Below are 19,325 nucleotides of genomic sequence, written 5' to 3'. Positions count from 1 at the left end.
TTCAGATAGAGTATGAATTTTTAAGCAACTTTCTAATTTACTCCTATTATCAAATTTTCTTTATTCTCTTGGTATCTTTATTTGAAATGCAAGAATCATCTAAGTTTAGATGCCGGCCCATTTTGGTGAACAACCTGGGTTGTCCTTGCTGATTGGTGGAAAATATCCATCCATCAATCAAAAAGTGCTGTCCAGAGTTCTTAACCCAAAAAAGCTTAGATGGCTTTTATTTCAAATAAAGATAGCAAGAGAATGAAGAAAGATTGATAATAGGAGTAAATTAGAAAGTTGCTTAAAATTGCATGCTCTATCTGAATCAGAAAAGAAAAAAATTGGGTTCAGTGTCCCTTTAACATAAATGGCATGCAGATGTTTCTTAATTTCACTGTTGATATCAGTTTTACCAGTTACACAACCTGACAAGTAGGAAACAAGCTTCCTGAGCAAATCGTATTTTTATTGTGGTGGCATTAAAGGTTTTGTTTTCTGGTCTCCATCTCTATTCTGATACTATTTTCTTTATTGGATACTTTAATCTTTATTAGAATTGATCTTGATCCCTTTATGCTTATCAATATGATGCTCTTCCTCCTATTCGAGATATTGCTTGTATCAAAACAACCATGTCCTACTCATGGATTAAATAAATGTAAATATTCTATGAAATACTGTTTTTGTTTATATAAAGGGATCCGTTTTTTCCCTGTACACTGTTATATAGTGCAACCTTTTCCTACTCTGATTTTGGATTCATTTTTAGATTTGAAGGAATAGGTTATATTTGAAAATTATTAAGCGTAAATCCTTTGGAATGTTAGTGTAAATATGGCAATTCCAAGTCTATGTGATGGCTTCTAACATCAATAATGGACACTGGAAACCCCCCTTACTCCTTTTTGGTGTATTCAGTGAACTCTGTGTGACCTATGTTTAAAGGTTGTTGAAAAAGATTATGTGAAGGGTGTAACGTTATCTACTTATAGGTGGATTTTTCTTATCATGGCTCTTTTTTTCTAACCAGAATGTGCTTTATAGACACCTTTTCATCAGTACAACGTGGTTTAAAGGATTTTACTTTTTTCAGCCACATCATGCTGTTTGGTTTACAATTTTATTAAAAACACCACGTGCTGTTCATATCTGACCTTTTAGGAGACACTTCCAATAAATTAAAAATACATTATAATCATTAAGTAATATGTTAGACTGTATTTTGACCCTACTGTGTCTCCTGCCTATGTAAGTTGACATTATGGGATATGGTTAAATTTGTTGCTTTAAATTGTATTTCATTCCAGTGGCATAAAGAGTCCACAAATCCATTCTAATTACTAGTGGGAATTCAACTCCTGGTCACCAGGAGAAGGCAAAGAACACCCTAGCAAAGCTGTTAAGTATCACTCCCACTTCCCATAAACCCCCAGTCATTCATCCGAAGGAATATGGAAAGAGAAGAGGACACAAAGGTTATAGAGGTGTCTGAGGTTTAGAAAATGACAAAAGCCTTTTTAAAACAAATTAAGGGCGGGTCGTGGACTCTCCATGCCAGGAAAGAAAATAATTTATCAGGTAAGCTTAAATTTTGTTTTCTTTCCAATGGCATGGAGAGTCCACAAATCCATTTTAATTACTAGTGGAAACAAATACCCAAGCTAGAGGACACAGAATGGAAGGGAGGGAGAATAAGACAGAAGGCACCACCGCTTGAAGAACTTGAAGTATCACTCCCACTTCCCATAAACCCTCAGTCATTCTTTGCCCTGTACATCAGGAGGATGTGCGAAGATGGTGTCTGAAGATATTTAATCCTTTAAAGGGTACTTTTCCCTGCAAGCAAGAATTGGAGCTATGCTGTGTCCATGTAATCCTCTTTAGTAAGAGTAATGTTGGCTTTTAGTAGTTGGAACACAGCGAGGTAGTCTTTGATTCTCTTCCAACATTTATGCTACCCCTCTATAGAGAACCAGGGTTGGTTACTCTGCTTTTCATTTTCTACAGGTCCCTGTCAGAGGTCGGCTGAGTCTGTTATACCTGAGGAGCTGTTTCCTGCCCTGCAGCTGGATCCACAGGTAAGTTCTTTTTGCCTTCTAGAGTTGGAAGGACTCGGCACACTGGAGGTTAAATTCCTCTGTGGACAACATATGAGACATAATTATCCTTTCTTATGGGGATATACATTTGGGCAGCACTGACAGGGTACTGAAATTGCTTTAATGGAGCTTAATGGGTTAATGGATTCTCCCCTTTTTAATTGAGGCTGCCTATGAGAGGGGCTTTTGGGCTAAGTTTTTATTGCCCTTATAGTGTGTGGTTTTTACTGCCTCTATGTGGATCATAGGAAGGAGCTAAAAGTTTATAGGACTGATGACATTACTCGTTTCTTTTTATTATGAGGCCGCATCTTCACATTAAGGTACTTTAATATTATAGTGTAGCGGATCTCGCACGCTTTTTGCTGTGGCGCAGCAAGTTTTTCTTATATTGCGATCATGTGATTGCTCTCCACTATTCGGATTCTCTACACTGCCGGCTTGGAGAGCGGAGCGGAGCTGCAGATTCCAGCATCGTCTGAGAGTGTTTAGCGGTCATAGATCGCATCCTCAACTTATTATTCTGATCTATCTGTGCTTTAGATCTACAGTGGGTTCCCTGGTCACCGGAGTGGTAAGTCTCCTCAGCAAGACTGAGGTATAGCGGTGCATTTTTTCTCCTAGGGGTTTGATTGCCAACTTTTTTTAATTTCCAGTCAAGAAGTACTAAGGAAATGTTTTATTAATTAGGTTTAATAAAGTTTTTATAATTGCTTTTGGGAATCTCTTTTCAGCAAGATGAATGCTGATAAAAACCTTGCTCTGTCGTTTGACAAATGTTTATATTGCTTGGAGGCTCAGATTATTCCTCCTGTGCAGTTTTGTTCCACATGCTTAAATAAGACGTTAATGTCTAAAAAAAAAAAACAGATTCCCTCTCAGAGCCATCTGTCTCTCAGGATAATGTTGTCCATGCCATGCCTTAGCTTTCTCCTCAAATGTCCCAAGCTTCAACAGTTTCATAAGCAGTGCCCTGCAGTTCCTCTCAACCTGTTCCTGGGGGTGTATATTTGCCAGGTGATTTTGCTGTGCAACTGACTTCTGTAGTCTCTGCAGCTTTGAGTGCCTTACCTATTGCTGGTAAGAGAAAATCTAAGAACATCCCTAAACCTAAGACTGCGTTAGTCAGTCTGTCTCGGTTGTCTGAGGAGGAGCATTCCTCTGAGGGCAAGATCTCTGACTCTGAATCTGCTGTTGCTAGTACAGCGGACCCGAGGAGGTACATTTTAGATTTTAGCTTGAACACCTCCATTTACTTTTAAAAGAGGTTCTAGCTACATTGGAAGACTCTGAAACTATAGTCACAGAGACCCCTAAAAGGGCTAAAAAACTTTGATGTCAAACCTACATATGTGGAAGTATTTCCTATTCCAGATCGCATGTCTGACATTATAGCTCAGGAATGGGGAAGCCGGGTGTTCCTTTTTCCCCGTCTTCTGTTTTTAAAAAGATGTTTCCTGTTGCTAACTCTGTGCGTGATCTTTGGCGCACCGTTCCTAAAATAGAGGGCACTATATCCACTTTAGCCAAGAGAATCACTATTTCTCTTGAGGATAGTTCCTCATTTAAGGACCCTATGGATAGGAAACTGGAAGGTTTCTTGATGTTTCTTCATCAGGGTCTACAGTGGCAACCAGTTGCTAGTATTGCGACAGTTGCCAGTGCAGCCTCTTATTGGTGTGACTCTTTGTCTGATCTGATTTAGGAGGAGACTACAATAGAGGAGATCCAGCATAGGATCAAAGCTTTAATGCTGGCTAATATCTTTATATGTGATGCCAGAATGCAAGTAGTTCGTTTGGGGGCAAAGATTTCTAGCTTTGCCATACTTTCTCGCAGAGCCCTGTGGCTAAAGTCTTGGTCTGCTGTTGTAACTTCAAAGTCTAAACTTCTGTCTCTGCCCTTTAAGGGCAAGACTTTATTTGGTCCTGGGCTGGCTGAAATCATTTCCACAGTTACTGGTGGAAAGGGAGCCTTCCTGCCACAGGGCAAGAAGGGTAGACCCAAGGGTCGCCAAAATTCTAATTTCTCCAACATAGGTGTGTCCGGTCCACGGCGTCATCCTTACTTGTGGGATATTCTCTTCCCCAACAGGAAATGGCAAAGAGCCCAGCAAAGCTGGTCACATGATCCCTCCTAGGCTCCGCCTACCCCAGTCATTCTCTTTGCCGTTGTACAGGCAACATCTCCACGGAGATGGCTTAGAGTTTTTTAGTGTTTAACTGTAGTTTTTCATTATTCAATCAAGAGTTTGTTATTTTCAAATAGTGCTGGTACGTACTATTTACTCAGAAACAGAAAAGAGATGAAGAATTCTGTTTGTATGAGGAAAATGATTTTAGCAACCGTAACTAAAATCCATGGCTGTTCCACACAGGACTGTTGAGAGCATTAACTTCAGTTGGGGGAACAGTTTGCAGTCCTTTGCTGCTTGAGGTATGACACATTCTAACAAGACGATGTAATGCTGGAAGCTGTCATTTTCCCTATGGGATCCGGTAAGCCATGTTTATTACGATTGTAAATAAGGGCTTCACAAGGGCTTATTTAGACTGTAGACATTTTTTGGGCTAAATCGATTGATATTAACACTTATTTAGCCTTGAGGAATCATTTATTCTGGGTATTTTGATATAATAATATCGGCAGGCACTGTTTTAGACACCTTATTCTTTAGGGGCTTTCCCAAAGCATAGGCAGAGTCTCATTTTCGCGCCGGTGTTGCGCACTTGTTTTTGAGAGGCATGGCATGCAGTCGCATGTGAGAGGAGCTCTGATACTTATAAAAGACTTCTGAAGGCATCATTTGGTATCGTATTCCCCTTGGGTTTGGTTGGGTCTCAGCAAAGCAGATACCAGGGACTGTAAAGGGGTTAAAGCTTAAAACGGCTCCGGTTCCGTTATTTTAAGGGTTAAAGCTTCCAAAATTGGTGTGCAATATTTTCAAGGCTTTAAGACACTGTGGTGAAAGTTTGGTGAATTTTGAACAATTCCTTCATGTTTTTTCGCAATTGCAGTAATAAAGTGTGTTCAGTTTAAAATTTAAAGTGACAGTAACGGTTTTATTTCAAAACGTTTTTTGTACTTTCTTATCAAGTTTATGCCTGTTTAACATGTCTGAACTACCAGATAGACTGTGTTCTGAATGTGGGGAAGCCAGAATTCCTATTCATTTAAATAAATGTGATTTATGTGATAATGACAATGATGCCCAAGATGATTCCTCAAGTGAGGGGAGTAAGCATGGTACTGCATCATTCCCTCCTTCGTCTACACGAGTCTTGCCCACTCAGGAGGCCCCTAGTACATCTAGCGCGCCAATACTCCTTACTATGCAACAATTAACGGCTGTAATGGATAATTCTGTCAAAAACATTTTAGCCAAAATGAACCCTTGCCAGCGTAAGCGTGGATGCTCTGTTTTAGTTACTGAAGAGCATGACGACGCTGATATTAATATCTCTGAAGGGCCCCTAACCCAATCTGAGGGGGCCAGGGAGGTTTTGTCTGAGGGAGAAATTACTGATTTAGGGAACATTTCTCAGCAGGCTGAATCTGATGTGATTACTTTTAAATTTAAATTGGAACATCTCCGCATTTTGCTTAAGGAGGTATTATCCACTCTGGATGATTGTGAAAATTTGGTCATCCCAGAGAAACTATGTAAAATGGACAAGTTCCTAGAGGTGCCGGGGCTCCCAGAAGCTTTTCCTATACCCAAGCGGGTGGCGGACATTGTTAATAAAGAATGGGAAAGGCCCGGTATTCCTTTCGTCCCTCCCCCCATATTTAAAAAATTGTTTCCTATGGTCGACCCCAGAAAGGACTTATGGCAGTCAGTCCCCAAGGTCGAGGGAGCGGTTTCTACTTTAAACAAACGCACCACTATTCCCATAGAGGATAGTTGTGCTTTCAAAGATCCTATGGATAAAAAATTAGAAGGTTTGCTTAAAAAGATGTTTGTTCAGCAGGGTTACCTTCTACAACCCATTTCATGCATTGTCCCTGTCACTACAGCCGCATATTTCTGGTTTGATGAACTGATTAAGGTGCTCGATAGTGACTCTCCTCCTTATGAGGAGATTATGGACAGAGTCAATGCTCTCAAATTGGCTAATTCTTTCACTCTAGACGCCTCTTTGCAATTGGCTAAGTTAGCGGCTAAGAATTCTGGGTTTGCTATTGTGGCACGCAGAGCGCTTTGGTTGAAATCTTGGTCGGCTGATGCGTCTTCCAAGAACAAGCTACTAAACATTCCTTTCAAGGGGAAAACGCTGTTTGGTCCTGACTTGAAAGAGATTATCTCTGATATCACTGGGGGCAAGGGCCATGCCCTTCCTCAGGATCGGCCTTTCAAGGCAAAAAATAGACCTAATTTTCGTCCCTTTCGTAAAAACGGACCAGCCCAAGGTGCTGCGTCCTCTAAGCAAGAGGGTAATACTTCTCAGGCCAAGCCAGCTTGGAGACCAATGCAAGGCTGGAACAAGGGAAAGCAGGCAAAGAAACCTGCCACTGCTACCAAGACAGCATGAAATATCGGCCCCCGATCCGGGACCGGATCTGGTGGGGGGCAGACTCTCTCTCTTCGCTCAGGCTTGGGCAAGAGATGTTCTGGATCCTTGGGCGCTAGAAATAGTCTCCCAGGGTTATCTTCTGGAATTCAAGGGACTTCCCCCAAGGGGAAGGTTCCACAGGTCTCAGTTGTCTTCAGACCACATAAAAAGACAGGCGTTCTTACATTGTGTAGAAGACCTGTTAAAAATGGGAGTGATTCATCCTGTTCCATTGAGAGAACAAGGGATGGGGTTCTACTCCAATCTGTTCATAGTTCCCAAAAAAGAGGGAACATTCAGACCAATCCTAGATCTCAAGATCTTAAACAAATTTCTCAAGGTCCCATCTTTCAAGATGGAAACCATTCGAACTATCCTTCCTTCCATCCAGGAAGGTCAATTCATGACCACGGTGGATTTAAAGGATGCGTATCTACATATTCCTATCCACAAGGAACATCATCGGTTCCTAAGGTTTGCATTCCTGGACAAACATTACCAGTTCGTGGCGCTTCCTTTCGGATTAGCCACTGCTCCAAGGATTTTCACAAAGGTACTAGGGTCCCTTCTAGCTGTGCTAAGACCAAGGGGCATTGCAGTAGTACCTTACCTGGACGACATTCTGATTCAAGCGTCGTCCCTCCCTCGAGCAAAGGCTCACACGGACATCGTCCTGGCCTTTCTCAGATCGCACGGCTGGAAAGTGAACGTGGAAAAGAGTTCTCTATCCCCGTCAACAAGGGTTCCCTTCTTGGGAACAATTATAGACTCCTCAGAAATGAGGATTTTTCTAACAGAGGCCAGAAAGACAAAGCTTCTGGACTCTTGTCGAATACTTCATTCCGTTCCTCTTCCTTCCGTAGCTCAGTGCATGGAAGTGATCGGGTTGATGGTAGCGGCAATGGACATAGTTCCTTTTGCGCGCATTCATCTAAGACCATTACAACTGTGCATGCTCAGTCAGTGGAATGGGGACTATACAGACTTGTCTCCAAAGATACAAGTAAATCAGAGGACCAGAGACTCACTCCGTTGGTGGCTGTCCCTGGACAACCTGTCACGAGGGATGACATTCCACAGACCAGAGTGGGTCATTGTCACGACCGACGCCAGTCTGATGGGCTGGGGCGCGGTCTGGGGATCCCTGAAAGCTCAGGGTCTTTGGTCTCGGGAAGAATCTCTTCTACCGATAAATATTCTGGAACTGAGAGCGATATTCAATGCTCTCAAGGCTTGGCCTCAGCTAGCGAGGACCAAGTTCATACGGTTTCAATCAGACAACATGACGACTGTTGCGTACATCAACCATCAGGGGGGAACAAGGAGTTCCCTAGCGATGGAAGAAGTGACCAAGATTATTCTATGGGCGGAGTCTCACTCCTGCCACCTGTCTGCTATCCACATCCCGGGAGTGGAAAATTGGGAAGCGGATTTTCTGAGTCGTCAGACATTGCATCCGGGGGAGTGGGAACTCCATCCGGAAATCTTTGCCCAAGTCACTCAACTTTGGGGCATTCCAGACATGGATCTGATGGCCTCTCGTCAGAACTTCAAAGTTCCTTGCTACGGGTCCAGATCCAGGGATCCCAAGGCGGCTCTAGTGGATGCACTAGTAGCACCTTGGACCTTCAAACTAGCTTATGTGTTCCCGCCGTTTCCTCTCATCCCCAGGCTGGTAGCCAGGATCAATCAGGAGAGGGCGTCGGTGATCTTGATAGCTCCTGCGTGGCCACGCAGGACTTGGTATGCAGATCTGGTGAATATGTCGTCGGCTCCACCTTGGAAGCTACCTTTGAGACGAGACCTTCTTGTTCAGGGTCCGTTCGAACATCCGAATCTGGTTTCACTCCAGCTGACTGCTTGGAGATTGAACGCTTGATTTTATCGAAGCGAGGTTTCTCAGATTCTGTTATCGATACTCTTGTTCAGGCCAGAAAGCCTGTAACTAGAAAGATTTACCACAAAATTTGGAAAAAATATATCTGTTGGTGTGAATCTAAAGGATTCCCTTGGGACAAGGTTAAGATTCCTAGGATTCTATCCTTCCTTCAAGAAGGATTGGAAAAAGGATTATCGGCAAGTTCCCTGAAGGGACAGATTTCTGCCTTGTCGGTGTTACTTCACAAAAAACTGGCAGCTGTGCCAGATGTTCAAGCCTTTGTTCAGGCTCTGGTTAGAATCAAGCCTGTTTACAAACCTTTGACTCCTCCTTGGAGTCTCAATTTAGTTCTTTCAGTTCTTCAGGGGGTTCCGTTTGAACCCTTACATTCCGTTGATATTAAGTTATTATCTTGGAAAGTTTTGTTTTTAGTTGCAATTTCTTCTGCTAGAAGAGTTTCAGAATTATCTGCTCTGCAGTGTTCTCCTCCTTATCTGGTGTTCCATGCAGATAAGGTGGTTTTACGTACTAAACCTGGTTTTCTTCCGAAAGTTGTTTCTAACAAAAACATTAACCAGGAGATTATCGTACCTTCTCTGTGTCCGAAACCAGTTTCAAAGAAGGAACGCTTGTTGCACAATTTGGATGTTGTTCGCGCTCTAAAATTCTATTTAGATGCTACAATGGATTTTAGACAAACATCTTCCCTGTTTGTTGTTTATTCAGGTAAAAGGAGAGGTCAAAAAGCAACTTCTACCTCTCTCTCTTTTTGGATTAAAAGCATCATCAGATTGGCTTACGAGACTGCCGGACGGCAGCCTCCCGAAAGAATCACGGCTCATTCCACTAGGGCTGTGGCTTCCACATGGGCCTTCAAGAACGAGGCTTCTGTTGATCAGATATGTAGGGCAGCGACTTGGTCTTCACTGCACACTTTTACCAAATTTTACAAGTTTGATACTTTTGCTTCTTCTGAGGCTATTTTTGGGAGAAAGGTTTTGCAAGCCGTGGTGCCTTCCATTTAGGTGACCTGATTTGCTCCCTCCCTTCATCCGTGTCCTAAAGCTTTGGTATTGGTTCCCACAAGTAAGGATGACGCCGTGGACCGGACACACCTATGTTGGAGAAAACAGAATTTATGTTTACCTGATAAATTTCTTTCTCCAACGGTGTGTCCGGTCCACGGCCCGCCCTGGTTTTTTAATCAGGTCTGATAATTTATTTTCTTTAACTACAGTCACCACGGTACCATGTGGTTTCTCCTATGCTATTATTCCTCCTTAACGTCGGTCGAATGACTGGGGTAGGCGGAGCCTAGGAGGGATCATGTGACCAGCTTTGCTGGGCTCTTTGCCATTTCCTGTTGGGGAAGAGAATATCCCACAAGTAAGGATGACGCCGTGGACCGGACACACCGTTGGAGAAAGAAATTTATCAGGTAAACATAAATTCTGTTTTTCATTCCTTTTGCAACTTTAAGGGAGAAAAATCATCCTCTTCTTCCTCCAAGCCTCAGCAAGCCAAGACTTCATGGAGGTCTAGCCAGCCATAGAATAAAGGAAAGCAATTTAAGAAGCCTTCCTCTGAGAGTAAATCAGCATGAAGGGTCCACCCCCGATCCAGTCATGGGTCAGGTGGGGGCAGGCTTTCCTTCTTTCAGCAGGCTTGGATTTGCGATGTCCCAGATCCTTGGGCGGTGGAAGTAGTCTCCCAGGGATACAGGGTAGGATTCAAATCTTGTCCTCCCAGAGGCAGGTTTCTCCTGTCAAGATTATCTGCAAACAATATAAAGAGAGAGAGAGGCGTTCTTAAACTATTTAAAAGATCTCACTTCTCTAGGAGTGATTGTCCCAGTTCCTCTGGCATAACAGGGCCAAGGATTCTATTCCAATTTGTTTGTGGTTCCCAAGAAAGAGGGCACTTTTTGACCCATTCTAGACCTCAAGTGTCTCAACGAATTTCTCAAGGTCCCGTCCTTTAAAATGGAGACTATCCGTTCTATTCTAAATTTAGTTCAGGAGGGTCAGTTTATGACAACCATAGACCTGAAGGACGCGTTTCTTCATGTTCCTATCCACGGGGAACATTTCCAATTCCTGAGGTTTGCCTTTTTGGACAAACACTTTCAATTTGTAGTACCAAGGCCACAAATACCATAAATGGACAGAAACACACAAAAAAACTAAAATCTGAAAAAGAGTTCCTTGGTACCAAATACCAGGGTATGTTTTCTGGGAAAAATCATAGACTCAATCTCCATAAAGATTTTCTTGACGAAGGTCAGAAAATCCAAACTTCTTGCTGCCTATCTTTCCCTTCAGTCCTCTATCCATCAGTGTCAATGTGTATGGAAGTAATTGGTCTCATGGTGGCTTCCATGGACATTATTCCGTTTGCTCGTTTCCATCTGAGACCTCTACAGTTAAGCATGCTCAGACAATGGAACGGAGACCACTCGGACCCCTCTCAGAGGATAGTTTTAGACACACTGACAAAAGATTCTCTGTCCTGGTGGCTCTCTCAGGACAATCTCTCGCAGGGTACATGCTTCCTGAGACCATCTTGGGAGATTGTAACCACAGACGCCAGCCTTTTGGGCTGGGGAGCAGTTTGGGGTTTCTTAAGAACTTAGGGACTTTGGACTGAGGAGGAATCTGCCCTCCCAATAAATATTCTAGAGTTGAGAGCAATCTTCAATGCACTAATAGCTTGGCCTGAACTGATTTTGATTCCAATCGGACAACATTACCTTTGTGGCGTACACCAACCACCAGGGAGGAACTCAGAGCTCCTTAGCTATGAAGGAGGTGACTCATATACTTCAGTGGGCGGAGTCTCACAATTGTCACCTTTCTGCCATCAACAGACAACTGGGAAGCGGATAATCTGAGCAGGCAGACCTTTCATCCCGGGGAGTGGGCACTTCTTCCGGAAGTATTCTCGATGATAACCCTCAGGTGGGGAGTTCCGGAGTTGGATCTGACGGCGTCTCGTCTAAACACCAAACTTCCAAAATACGGGTCAAGATCAAGAGATCCGCAAGCAGCTCTGGTCGATGCTCTGGCGGTTTCTTGTGAGTTCGGTCTCATTTATCGGTTTCCTCCGTTTGCTCTTCTTCCTCGGGTGATAGCTCGTTTAAAACAGGAGCAGGCATCAGTGAATCTAATCGCCCCAGCTTGGCCTCGCAGAATCTGGTTTGCAGACCTGGTAAGGATGTCTTCCCTTCCCCCTTGGAAGTTGCCTCTGAGAAAGGACCTTCTACTTCAGGGTCCTTTCCTCCATCCAAACATAGATTCTCTGAAGCTGACTGCTTGGAGATTGAACGCCTAGTCTTGTCTAGACTAGGTTTTTCAGAGAAGGTTATTGATACCATGCTTCAGGCTCGTAAGCCGGTAACTAGCAAGATTTACCATAAGGTGTGGTGTAAATACCTTTTTTTGGTGCAAATCTAGGGGTTTCCCTTGGAGTCAGGTGAGGGTTCTCCGCATCTTGTCTTTTCTTCAGGAGGCCTGGAGAAGGGCTTATCAGTCAGTACTCTGAAGGGTCAGATCTCTGCCCTTTCGATCCTTTTATATAAACGTCTGGCTGACTTGCCGGATGTTCAATCCTTAGTTCAGGCCTTGGTCAGAATCAGGCTTGTGTTTAAGTCTGTTGCTCCTCCATGGAGCCTTAATCTTGTTCTTAAAGTTCTGCAGAAGGCTCCGTTTGAGCTTATGCACTCTGTTGATATTTAACTGTCATCCTGGAAAGTTTTGTTTCTTCTCGCTATTTCTTCTGCTCGAAGAGTCTCAGAGCTTTCGGCTCTGCAATGTGACCCCTCTTATCTTATTTTTCATGCGGATAAGGCGGTCTTTCGTACCAAGTTGGGATTTCTTCCTAAGGTGGTGTTGGACCGCAATATCAATCAGGAAATAGACGTTCCTTCGTTCTGTCCTAATCCTTCTTCTCAGAAGGAACGTCTATTGCGTAACCTGGATGTTGTACGTGCTCTGATGTTCTATCTGCAGGCAACTAGAGACGTTCGACAATATACTGCTTTTACTCTTCCCTTTTGGTTGAGAAGTGTTATTTGGTTGGCTTATGAGACAGCTGGACAACAGTCTTCTGAGAGGATTACTGCTCATTTAACTAGGGCTGTCTCTTCTTCCTGGGCCTTTAAAAATGAGTCTTCTGTGGAACAAATCTGCAAGGCGGCCAGGCCACTTGGTCCTCGTTGCATACTTTTTCTAAATTCTACAAATTCCATGTTTTTGCCTTGGCTGAGGCTTCTTTTGGGAGGAAAGTTCTTCAAGAGGTGGAGCCTTCTGTCTTGTTCTCCTGCCCTTCCATTCTGTGAGTCTCTAGCTTGGGTATTGGTTCCCACTAGTAATTAGAATAGATTTGTGGACTCTCCATTCCATTGGAAAGAAAACAAAATTTATGCTTATCTGATAAATTATTTTCTTTCCTGGCAGGGAGAGTCAACGACCCGCTCTTAATTTGATTTAAGACGGCTTTTTTGTATAAACCTCAGGCAACTCTATACCCTTGTGTCATCTTCTCTTTCCATGTTCCTTCGGCTGTTGACTGAGGGCTTATGGGAAGTGGGAGTGATACTTAACAGCTTTGCTGGGGTGTTCTTGGCCTCCTCCTGGTGGGCAGGAGTTGAATTCCCACTAGTTATTAGAATAGATTTGTGTAGTCTCCCTGCCAGGAGAGAAAATAATTTATCAGGTAAGCATACATTTTGTTTTTATCTTGATTATATTCTGTTATTGTAATGAATAAACTTATACTTTGTCTCTAAGAGAATAAAGTCTTAGCTATTTTGCAATGTTTTTTTCTGCCGTTGCAGAATATTAAAGAGACATGAACCCCCAAAAATGTATTTCATGAATTAGATAGAGAATATAATTTTTTAGGAACTTTCTAATTTGCTTAGTTCTCCTGGCATCGTTTGTTGAAAAGCATACCTAGGTAGGTTTAGGAGCTGGGAGCTATCTGCTGATTGGTGGTTGTACAAATATACCTCTCTCACTGGCTTACTGATGTGTTCAGCTAGCTCCCAGTAGTACATTGCTGCTTCTTCAATAAAGGATACCAAGAGAATGAAGCAAAATTGACAATAGATGTAAATTGGAAAGTTGTTTAAAACTGTATGCTCTATCTGAAAGAATAATGAAAGAAAAATGTGGGATTTTTACGCCCCCTTAATAATGAGATGTTGAGTAAAAAGAATGCTTTAGCTTAAAGGGACACTCAAGTCTAAATAAGCTTTTATGATTCAGATACAACAGAAATTTTAAGACACCAATTTACTTCCATTATCACATTTTGCACAGTCTTTTTATATGCACAGTTTCTGGGGAACAAGCCCCTACTGATCATGTGCACAAGCTCACAGGGTATATGTATACTGGTCTGTGATTGGCTGATGTCTGTCACATGATACAGGGGGCCAGAAAATGGGAGAAAAAAATAAATTTGTCAGAAGAAAATCTACTGCTTATTTGAAATTCAGAGTAAGTTCTATTGCATTGTCTTTTCATTGTGCACTTGTTAAGTATGCAATTCTACTGCATTGATTGGTCCTTTACACTGTTCCTATCTTTTCTAATCAGATAAACATGAAGCTAAGCTGAAAGGGGTCATCTATTTCCAGGCAATAGAAGAAGTTTATTATGACCATCTCAGGAGCGCAGCCAAGGTGAGGATCATCTCTACGTGTCCTTCATACTTCTTCTTTCCAATCCACCTTGTTCATTCCTCTCTCCCTTATCACCTTCTCATCCCAGTTACATGAATTCTCCTCTTCATTTCCCTCACAGAAAGGAATATTTAACCTGAGCCTGGCCTCTGTACGTATACAAGGATCTGGCAAAACAAATGTATCCCCACCCGCTCAATTACCCTCATGTTCTCATGTTCTCAGTGACCATGCACTAGACTTCTGCAGGCTGTGGCATATCTACATATCGAGAGAGATTTGAGATATCCACACTTCTGAAGGGCTGTGCCTCAGGGGGAAGATAGGGTTAACATCCTATTGTTTCTAATTAACTGCATGAATGTTCGATTATAATTAACCCTTTGCTTTTTAAACAGTAATATGATGTATAGAATGTTTTCTTCTCCCACAGGGTTGAGATACAGGATATGACGTCTGTTCCCCCAACAGGGTGACTCAAATCCAAATTTATACAAAGTCCCACAACACTATATAAAGCAGACATTTATTTAATTAAATGGTTCATCATACAAGCTGACAGGTTTGTTTTATTTAATGTTGTGGGACTTTTGATTTTGTTAGGGGATAGAAGTATTGCCCTTCCCTATGCACTCTTAAAGGGATACGAAACTCACATTTCAGATAGCGCATGCAATTTTAAACAACTTTCTAATTTACTTCTATTAGCAAATTTTCGTTGTTCTCTTAGTATCTTTTGTTGAAAAGCAGGAGTGTGCATGTGTGTGGAGCATTATATAGTAGTAGTTTTGCAAGAATGTTAGTGCTGCCATTTAGTGTTCTTGCAAATTAATATATTTCCTGTCATGTAGTGCTCCAGACACCTAGGTATCTCTTCAACAAAGAATACCATGGGAACTAAGCACATTTGATAATAGAAGTACATTGGAAACTTACTTATATGTGCTCTGTCTGAATCACAAAATAGATTTTTGGGGTTACATATATTTAAATATCTAGTGAGTGCTAAGTCCCTTTGTGCATAATAATGCAGACAGTTATAAAGTACAAAAGCTATGGAGGGAGGGTATATGGAATCTGTCCCTCCCCCTGCAGGTGAGGATACAGTACTACAGGCAGGTATGAAGGCCAAAGGCAGGACATATGGGATATATACAGCATGCTCATTTGCTAGGGTATAGCCTATCCATCCCTTCCCTAAGATATTTTGAAACAGGATTCTGCCCTTCCCCCATAGTGATACAGGAATACATAAAGGAGCTTATGAGATGTACAGAGTAATACAAAGGAGTAAGGGTTAACAAACACAAAACAAAACTATAGGACAGTGATGGCTAACCTTTTCACCCCTGATGTTTCTGAACTACATTTCCCATGATTCTCAACTAGACTTTAGAGTAAGCATCATGGGAAATGTAGTATTAAAATATCTGTAATGCCAAGGTTATTCATGACTAATATGGGGCATTAAATATGTGGTGTTATCATGCCACTGACAGAAGGGAGCTACAGGACATGTAGCTGTCTTTCTTCCCATAAGGAAACAGACAGGAAGGAGCTTGTGTGATGCATACTGCAGAATGCATGTTAGTGTACTTCACGCTTCTGGCACTAGTCACATGACACTGCCTTGTGTCACTGAATGTCACTCAAGTGAGTCTGCATGTGAAGGCAGAGTGCCAGTATTACTGCATGTGTGTAAAGTGACATACTTTGTGTTGATTTTAATGTCTTTCATGTCTCACTATGTCACTCTGTGTGTCTTTCTGCATTGTGTCTGTCTTGATAATATATTTGTCTGTGTAGTTGTCACTTAGCATGTGTGTGTGTGGTGTGTCCTGAGAGTATCAGGATAACTGACAGCACATTTCCACTGTGCACTGAATCTATCTCTTGTCCCCTGTAGCAGATTTCCGATTTTCTCTCTGTGCCCCTTTGGAAGGAGGTGGGTGAGGTGTGTGTGCACGTGTGTTTGTTGTCTGCATGTGTGCCGTTTTGTGCTGTTTGTCTTACCCACAATGTAATCAAATGGATGAGATCAATTCTGTTCATCAATAAAATAGCAGATGGGAAGGTGGTTTGCAAAATGAGTAGACTAGTGAATGCGCCACGCATGGAGAGCTGGCGGAGTTCCGACACTTTCATTCTATAATATTTTACTGTTTCTGTTTCGTACAGAGTCCAAACCCAGCACTGACCTTCTGCGTGAAGACACATGATCGGTTGTACTACATGGTAGCTCCCTCTCCAGAAGCCATGAGAATTTGGATGGATGTTATAGTGACAGGAGCAGAGGGTTACACTCAGTTTATGAACTAATGGATATCCTCCTCTTCTCCCTTGTCCCACACTCCTCAGGAATCACTAACAATGGAGATAAATAAAGTCTACTTTCAGAGTTAAAAGGGATGAAAAAAAAACACACACACCCTCCTGTTGCGGGGAAATCAGATACCAGATATATGGCTAATAGGCCCGGGAAAAAAAGTGGAATGGCCAAGAAAAATTAGCCTATATGGAAAACTAGGTGGCACTGTCTATTTATATATGAAGACACGGAAAACCATGTATTTTTATTCCTTTAAAAATTTTAGAAGATTATTAAATACGGCTTTTTTTATCAGAGTTTTTCCTTGTTTTTTTTTTTTTTTGTTTTTTTTTTTGATGACAAACTGGTCATACGTAAGTGTCATCCAGGCTACAGAAACTGTTAAATATATATATATATATATATATATATATATACGTAGTTTGTTTTTAATAATATTACTGCCTTACTGTGCGTTCTCTTGCGTTTTTCCATGGAGATAACAATCCATTGGCCATTTTACCCCTCCTGTTGGGGTGAGCCACGTTATTTTAATCCAAATGCCGCCTGTGCCTTTCTCTTTACATTTCACTTTCTGAATAAAATGGACTTTGTCCTCTCTGCGTTTTATTTACTCCTCCATCACTTCATAGTTGTGGAAAGACATTGCATCCATTTGAAATGGTAGCAATAAAGTTTAAAAGGCATGAAATATTTTAAATCATTTGCAAAGATGAATAAGAATGTTTAACATTGACATTTTCAAAGTATAGCGGTAACGACAGCGCCCAGCGTTCTGTACCCTGTTCTGTCATGCGTGTATCCTTAAATACATATTATATAAACAATGAGTTTTGTCTACCTCTCAATAAACTTGTACCAGTTCTCTTGCAGTTTTATTGTGAACTATTTCTACAGCACATTTAACACTGTTTTGAAGGACAGTGTATGCAAAATTCTATTGTTTCATATAAAGAGTATATTAAAAAAAACACACACACACACACATATATATATATATATATATATATATATATATATATATATATATATATATATATATATATATGATGGATATATCTGCTGGATTCTGTTCATCCCAAAGGGCTAAATGAACAAAATAATTATTACTGCTTTTTACAAAAATGAATCTAATGAAATCTATACATCCTACTGACTAATCAGAAAGAACAAACTTTATAGAAAAATAGCTTCCTTATGAGCAATAAAGAATAACTTAGATCTGTCATCCTGGAAATGATTGTCATTCTGATTGGTTTTCATTCAGGCCACCTGGTCACATAGTGATGTATTTTAATCACCTTCATTTAGCACTTTCATTATTTATTGTTTCATTCACCAGTATTATAAAATCCCCTTTTTTATTTTGTGTCACTAACACTATAACACTTAATTAAACTACCCTATTATCATGCACATTCGTTGTCTTAAGTGTCACTGGCACACAAGACTTCATTCAGAATTGTATCTATCCCTAGTACGATACAGCTTATGCACTTATCCATTCACTTTCATAATACATTGGTATCCACATAATTTAATGTTACCTTCGAATAACCTTATAATTATTATGCACATTTATTTATTTATTTTATTTCCCCAAATGCCATAGGTACTCTAAGATCCATTCAGGAGTATTACTCTCCAAGTGTTTCTATCCCTAACACGATACACCCTATGCACTTACCTATTGTGAATATTACTGAGCATTTTTTGTATATTAGAGATTCATTGTAGTTACACTTCAAATTGATCCTTACAAGTCAGCTCTGTAAGATTTGTTATTTCCGTTGCATAGTTACCTCTCTTATAACAGCCCTGATCCTAGAAAGTATTACGCCGACGTCACCATACATGCCCCACTAATGGACCAATCAGCTAACGTTAATGATCATACGTCATAAGAAAATCAGCCTATATAAGGCCGTAAAGAAGGCGGCGGCTCTGACTTTGATAAAGCCTACGGGCAAAACATGTCAGGGGGAGTGGGGACGTGGAGTTCTTTTTAAATTGCATTTTTGTTAATATGATGCTATTATATTGCCAAACTAATTTACCCCTTTACATATGTGGTTAAGGCTGACAAATTGTGTCGCCTGTAATTGAAGTAGTTGCGGCTATATTAGCTAGTTTAATACATATGACAAGCTATCCTTAACCTCTGGAGTACCATATCGCTAGCTAACTACCTTATACTGCAGCAGGCACATTTACTTTTTCTTGGTCTTCCCTGATATATTTGTTCAGACTGCACCTTAATTAGGGCTGCCACTATATTAGAAGCCATTTGCATTAAAGTAACTTACCTTGCAGAGATATAACTATTTCTCTGTGAATATGTTACGCCTAATATTATAATCTACCTGGCTACTTTGTAATTACTAGTACATCAGCTCCACTATTTGGAGCAAGCTCCTTTTTATTGCGCTAACACAGTGGAAATTACATCACAGAAAAACATTAGTGACCTGATTTAACACTATAACTTCATAACTGAATTTAAGAGATATACCTAGAGTCCTGATCAGAAACTTTATACTTAACTCCTCCAGTACCAAAATATATTGAGGAGCCATAATTTAGTACATCTTACACAATGTGTTCATTTTAGTTTCTGTCCTGCATTCTCCTGTTGTCCTTATTATATACCTGAACTCATTACTTATCATTATTGGGAAATTCTAATCGGCCTTTCCACTAGGGGATAATAAAAGCAATCAATAATATTGCACTGTGCACCATTGCTACAAAATTGTGTTTTTATGTGTGTTATTTTATCTTAACCTAT

At 41.1% G+C, this 19,325-nt stretch overlaps 1 protein-coding gene across 25 annotated transcripts in view; it reads left to right on the top strand.

Annotated features, from left to right (window-relative positions):
- Nucleotides 1-17,401, top strand: part of PHLDB1 (pleckstrin homology like domain family B member 1) — a 258,964-nt gene extending 241,563 nt beyond the window's left edge. For 14 of the 25 annotated variants that reach the window (XM_053691324.1, XM_053691314.1, XM_053691310.1 and 11 more), the window contains 4 exons: nt 14,123-14,208; nt 14,330-14,359; nt 16,115-16,162; nt 16,387-17,401. In XM_053691324.1, coding sequence (XP_053547299.1) covers nt 14,123-14,208; nt 14,330-14,359; nt 16,115-16,162; nt 16,387-16,527 — 305 coding nt within the window. In that variant the 3' untranslated portion in view covers nt 16,528-17,401. The remainder of the gene's footprint in view (nt 1-14,122; nt 14,209-14,329; nt 14,360-16,114; nt 16,163-16,386) is intronic. The other 11 variants (XM_053691320.1, XM_053691334.1, XM_053691327.1 and 8 more) reach the window with 5 other exon arrangements.
- The last annotated feature ends 1,924 nt before the right edge of the window (nt 17,402-19,325 follow it).

Source organism: Bombina bombina, chromosome 8, assembly GCF_027579735.1.
Source record: "Bombina bombina isolate aBomBom1 chromosome 8, aBomBom1.pri, whole genome shotgun sequence".
In the NCBI taxonomy this organism is placed as follows: Eukaryota; Metazoa; Chordata; class Amphibia; order Anura; family Bombinatoridae; genus Bombina; species Bombina bombina.
The sequence above is the reverse complement of the archived record's forward strand: the minus strand, read 5'-3'. Positions and strand labels throughout refer to the sequence as shown.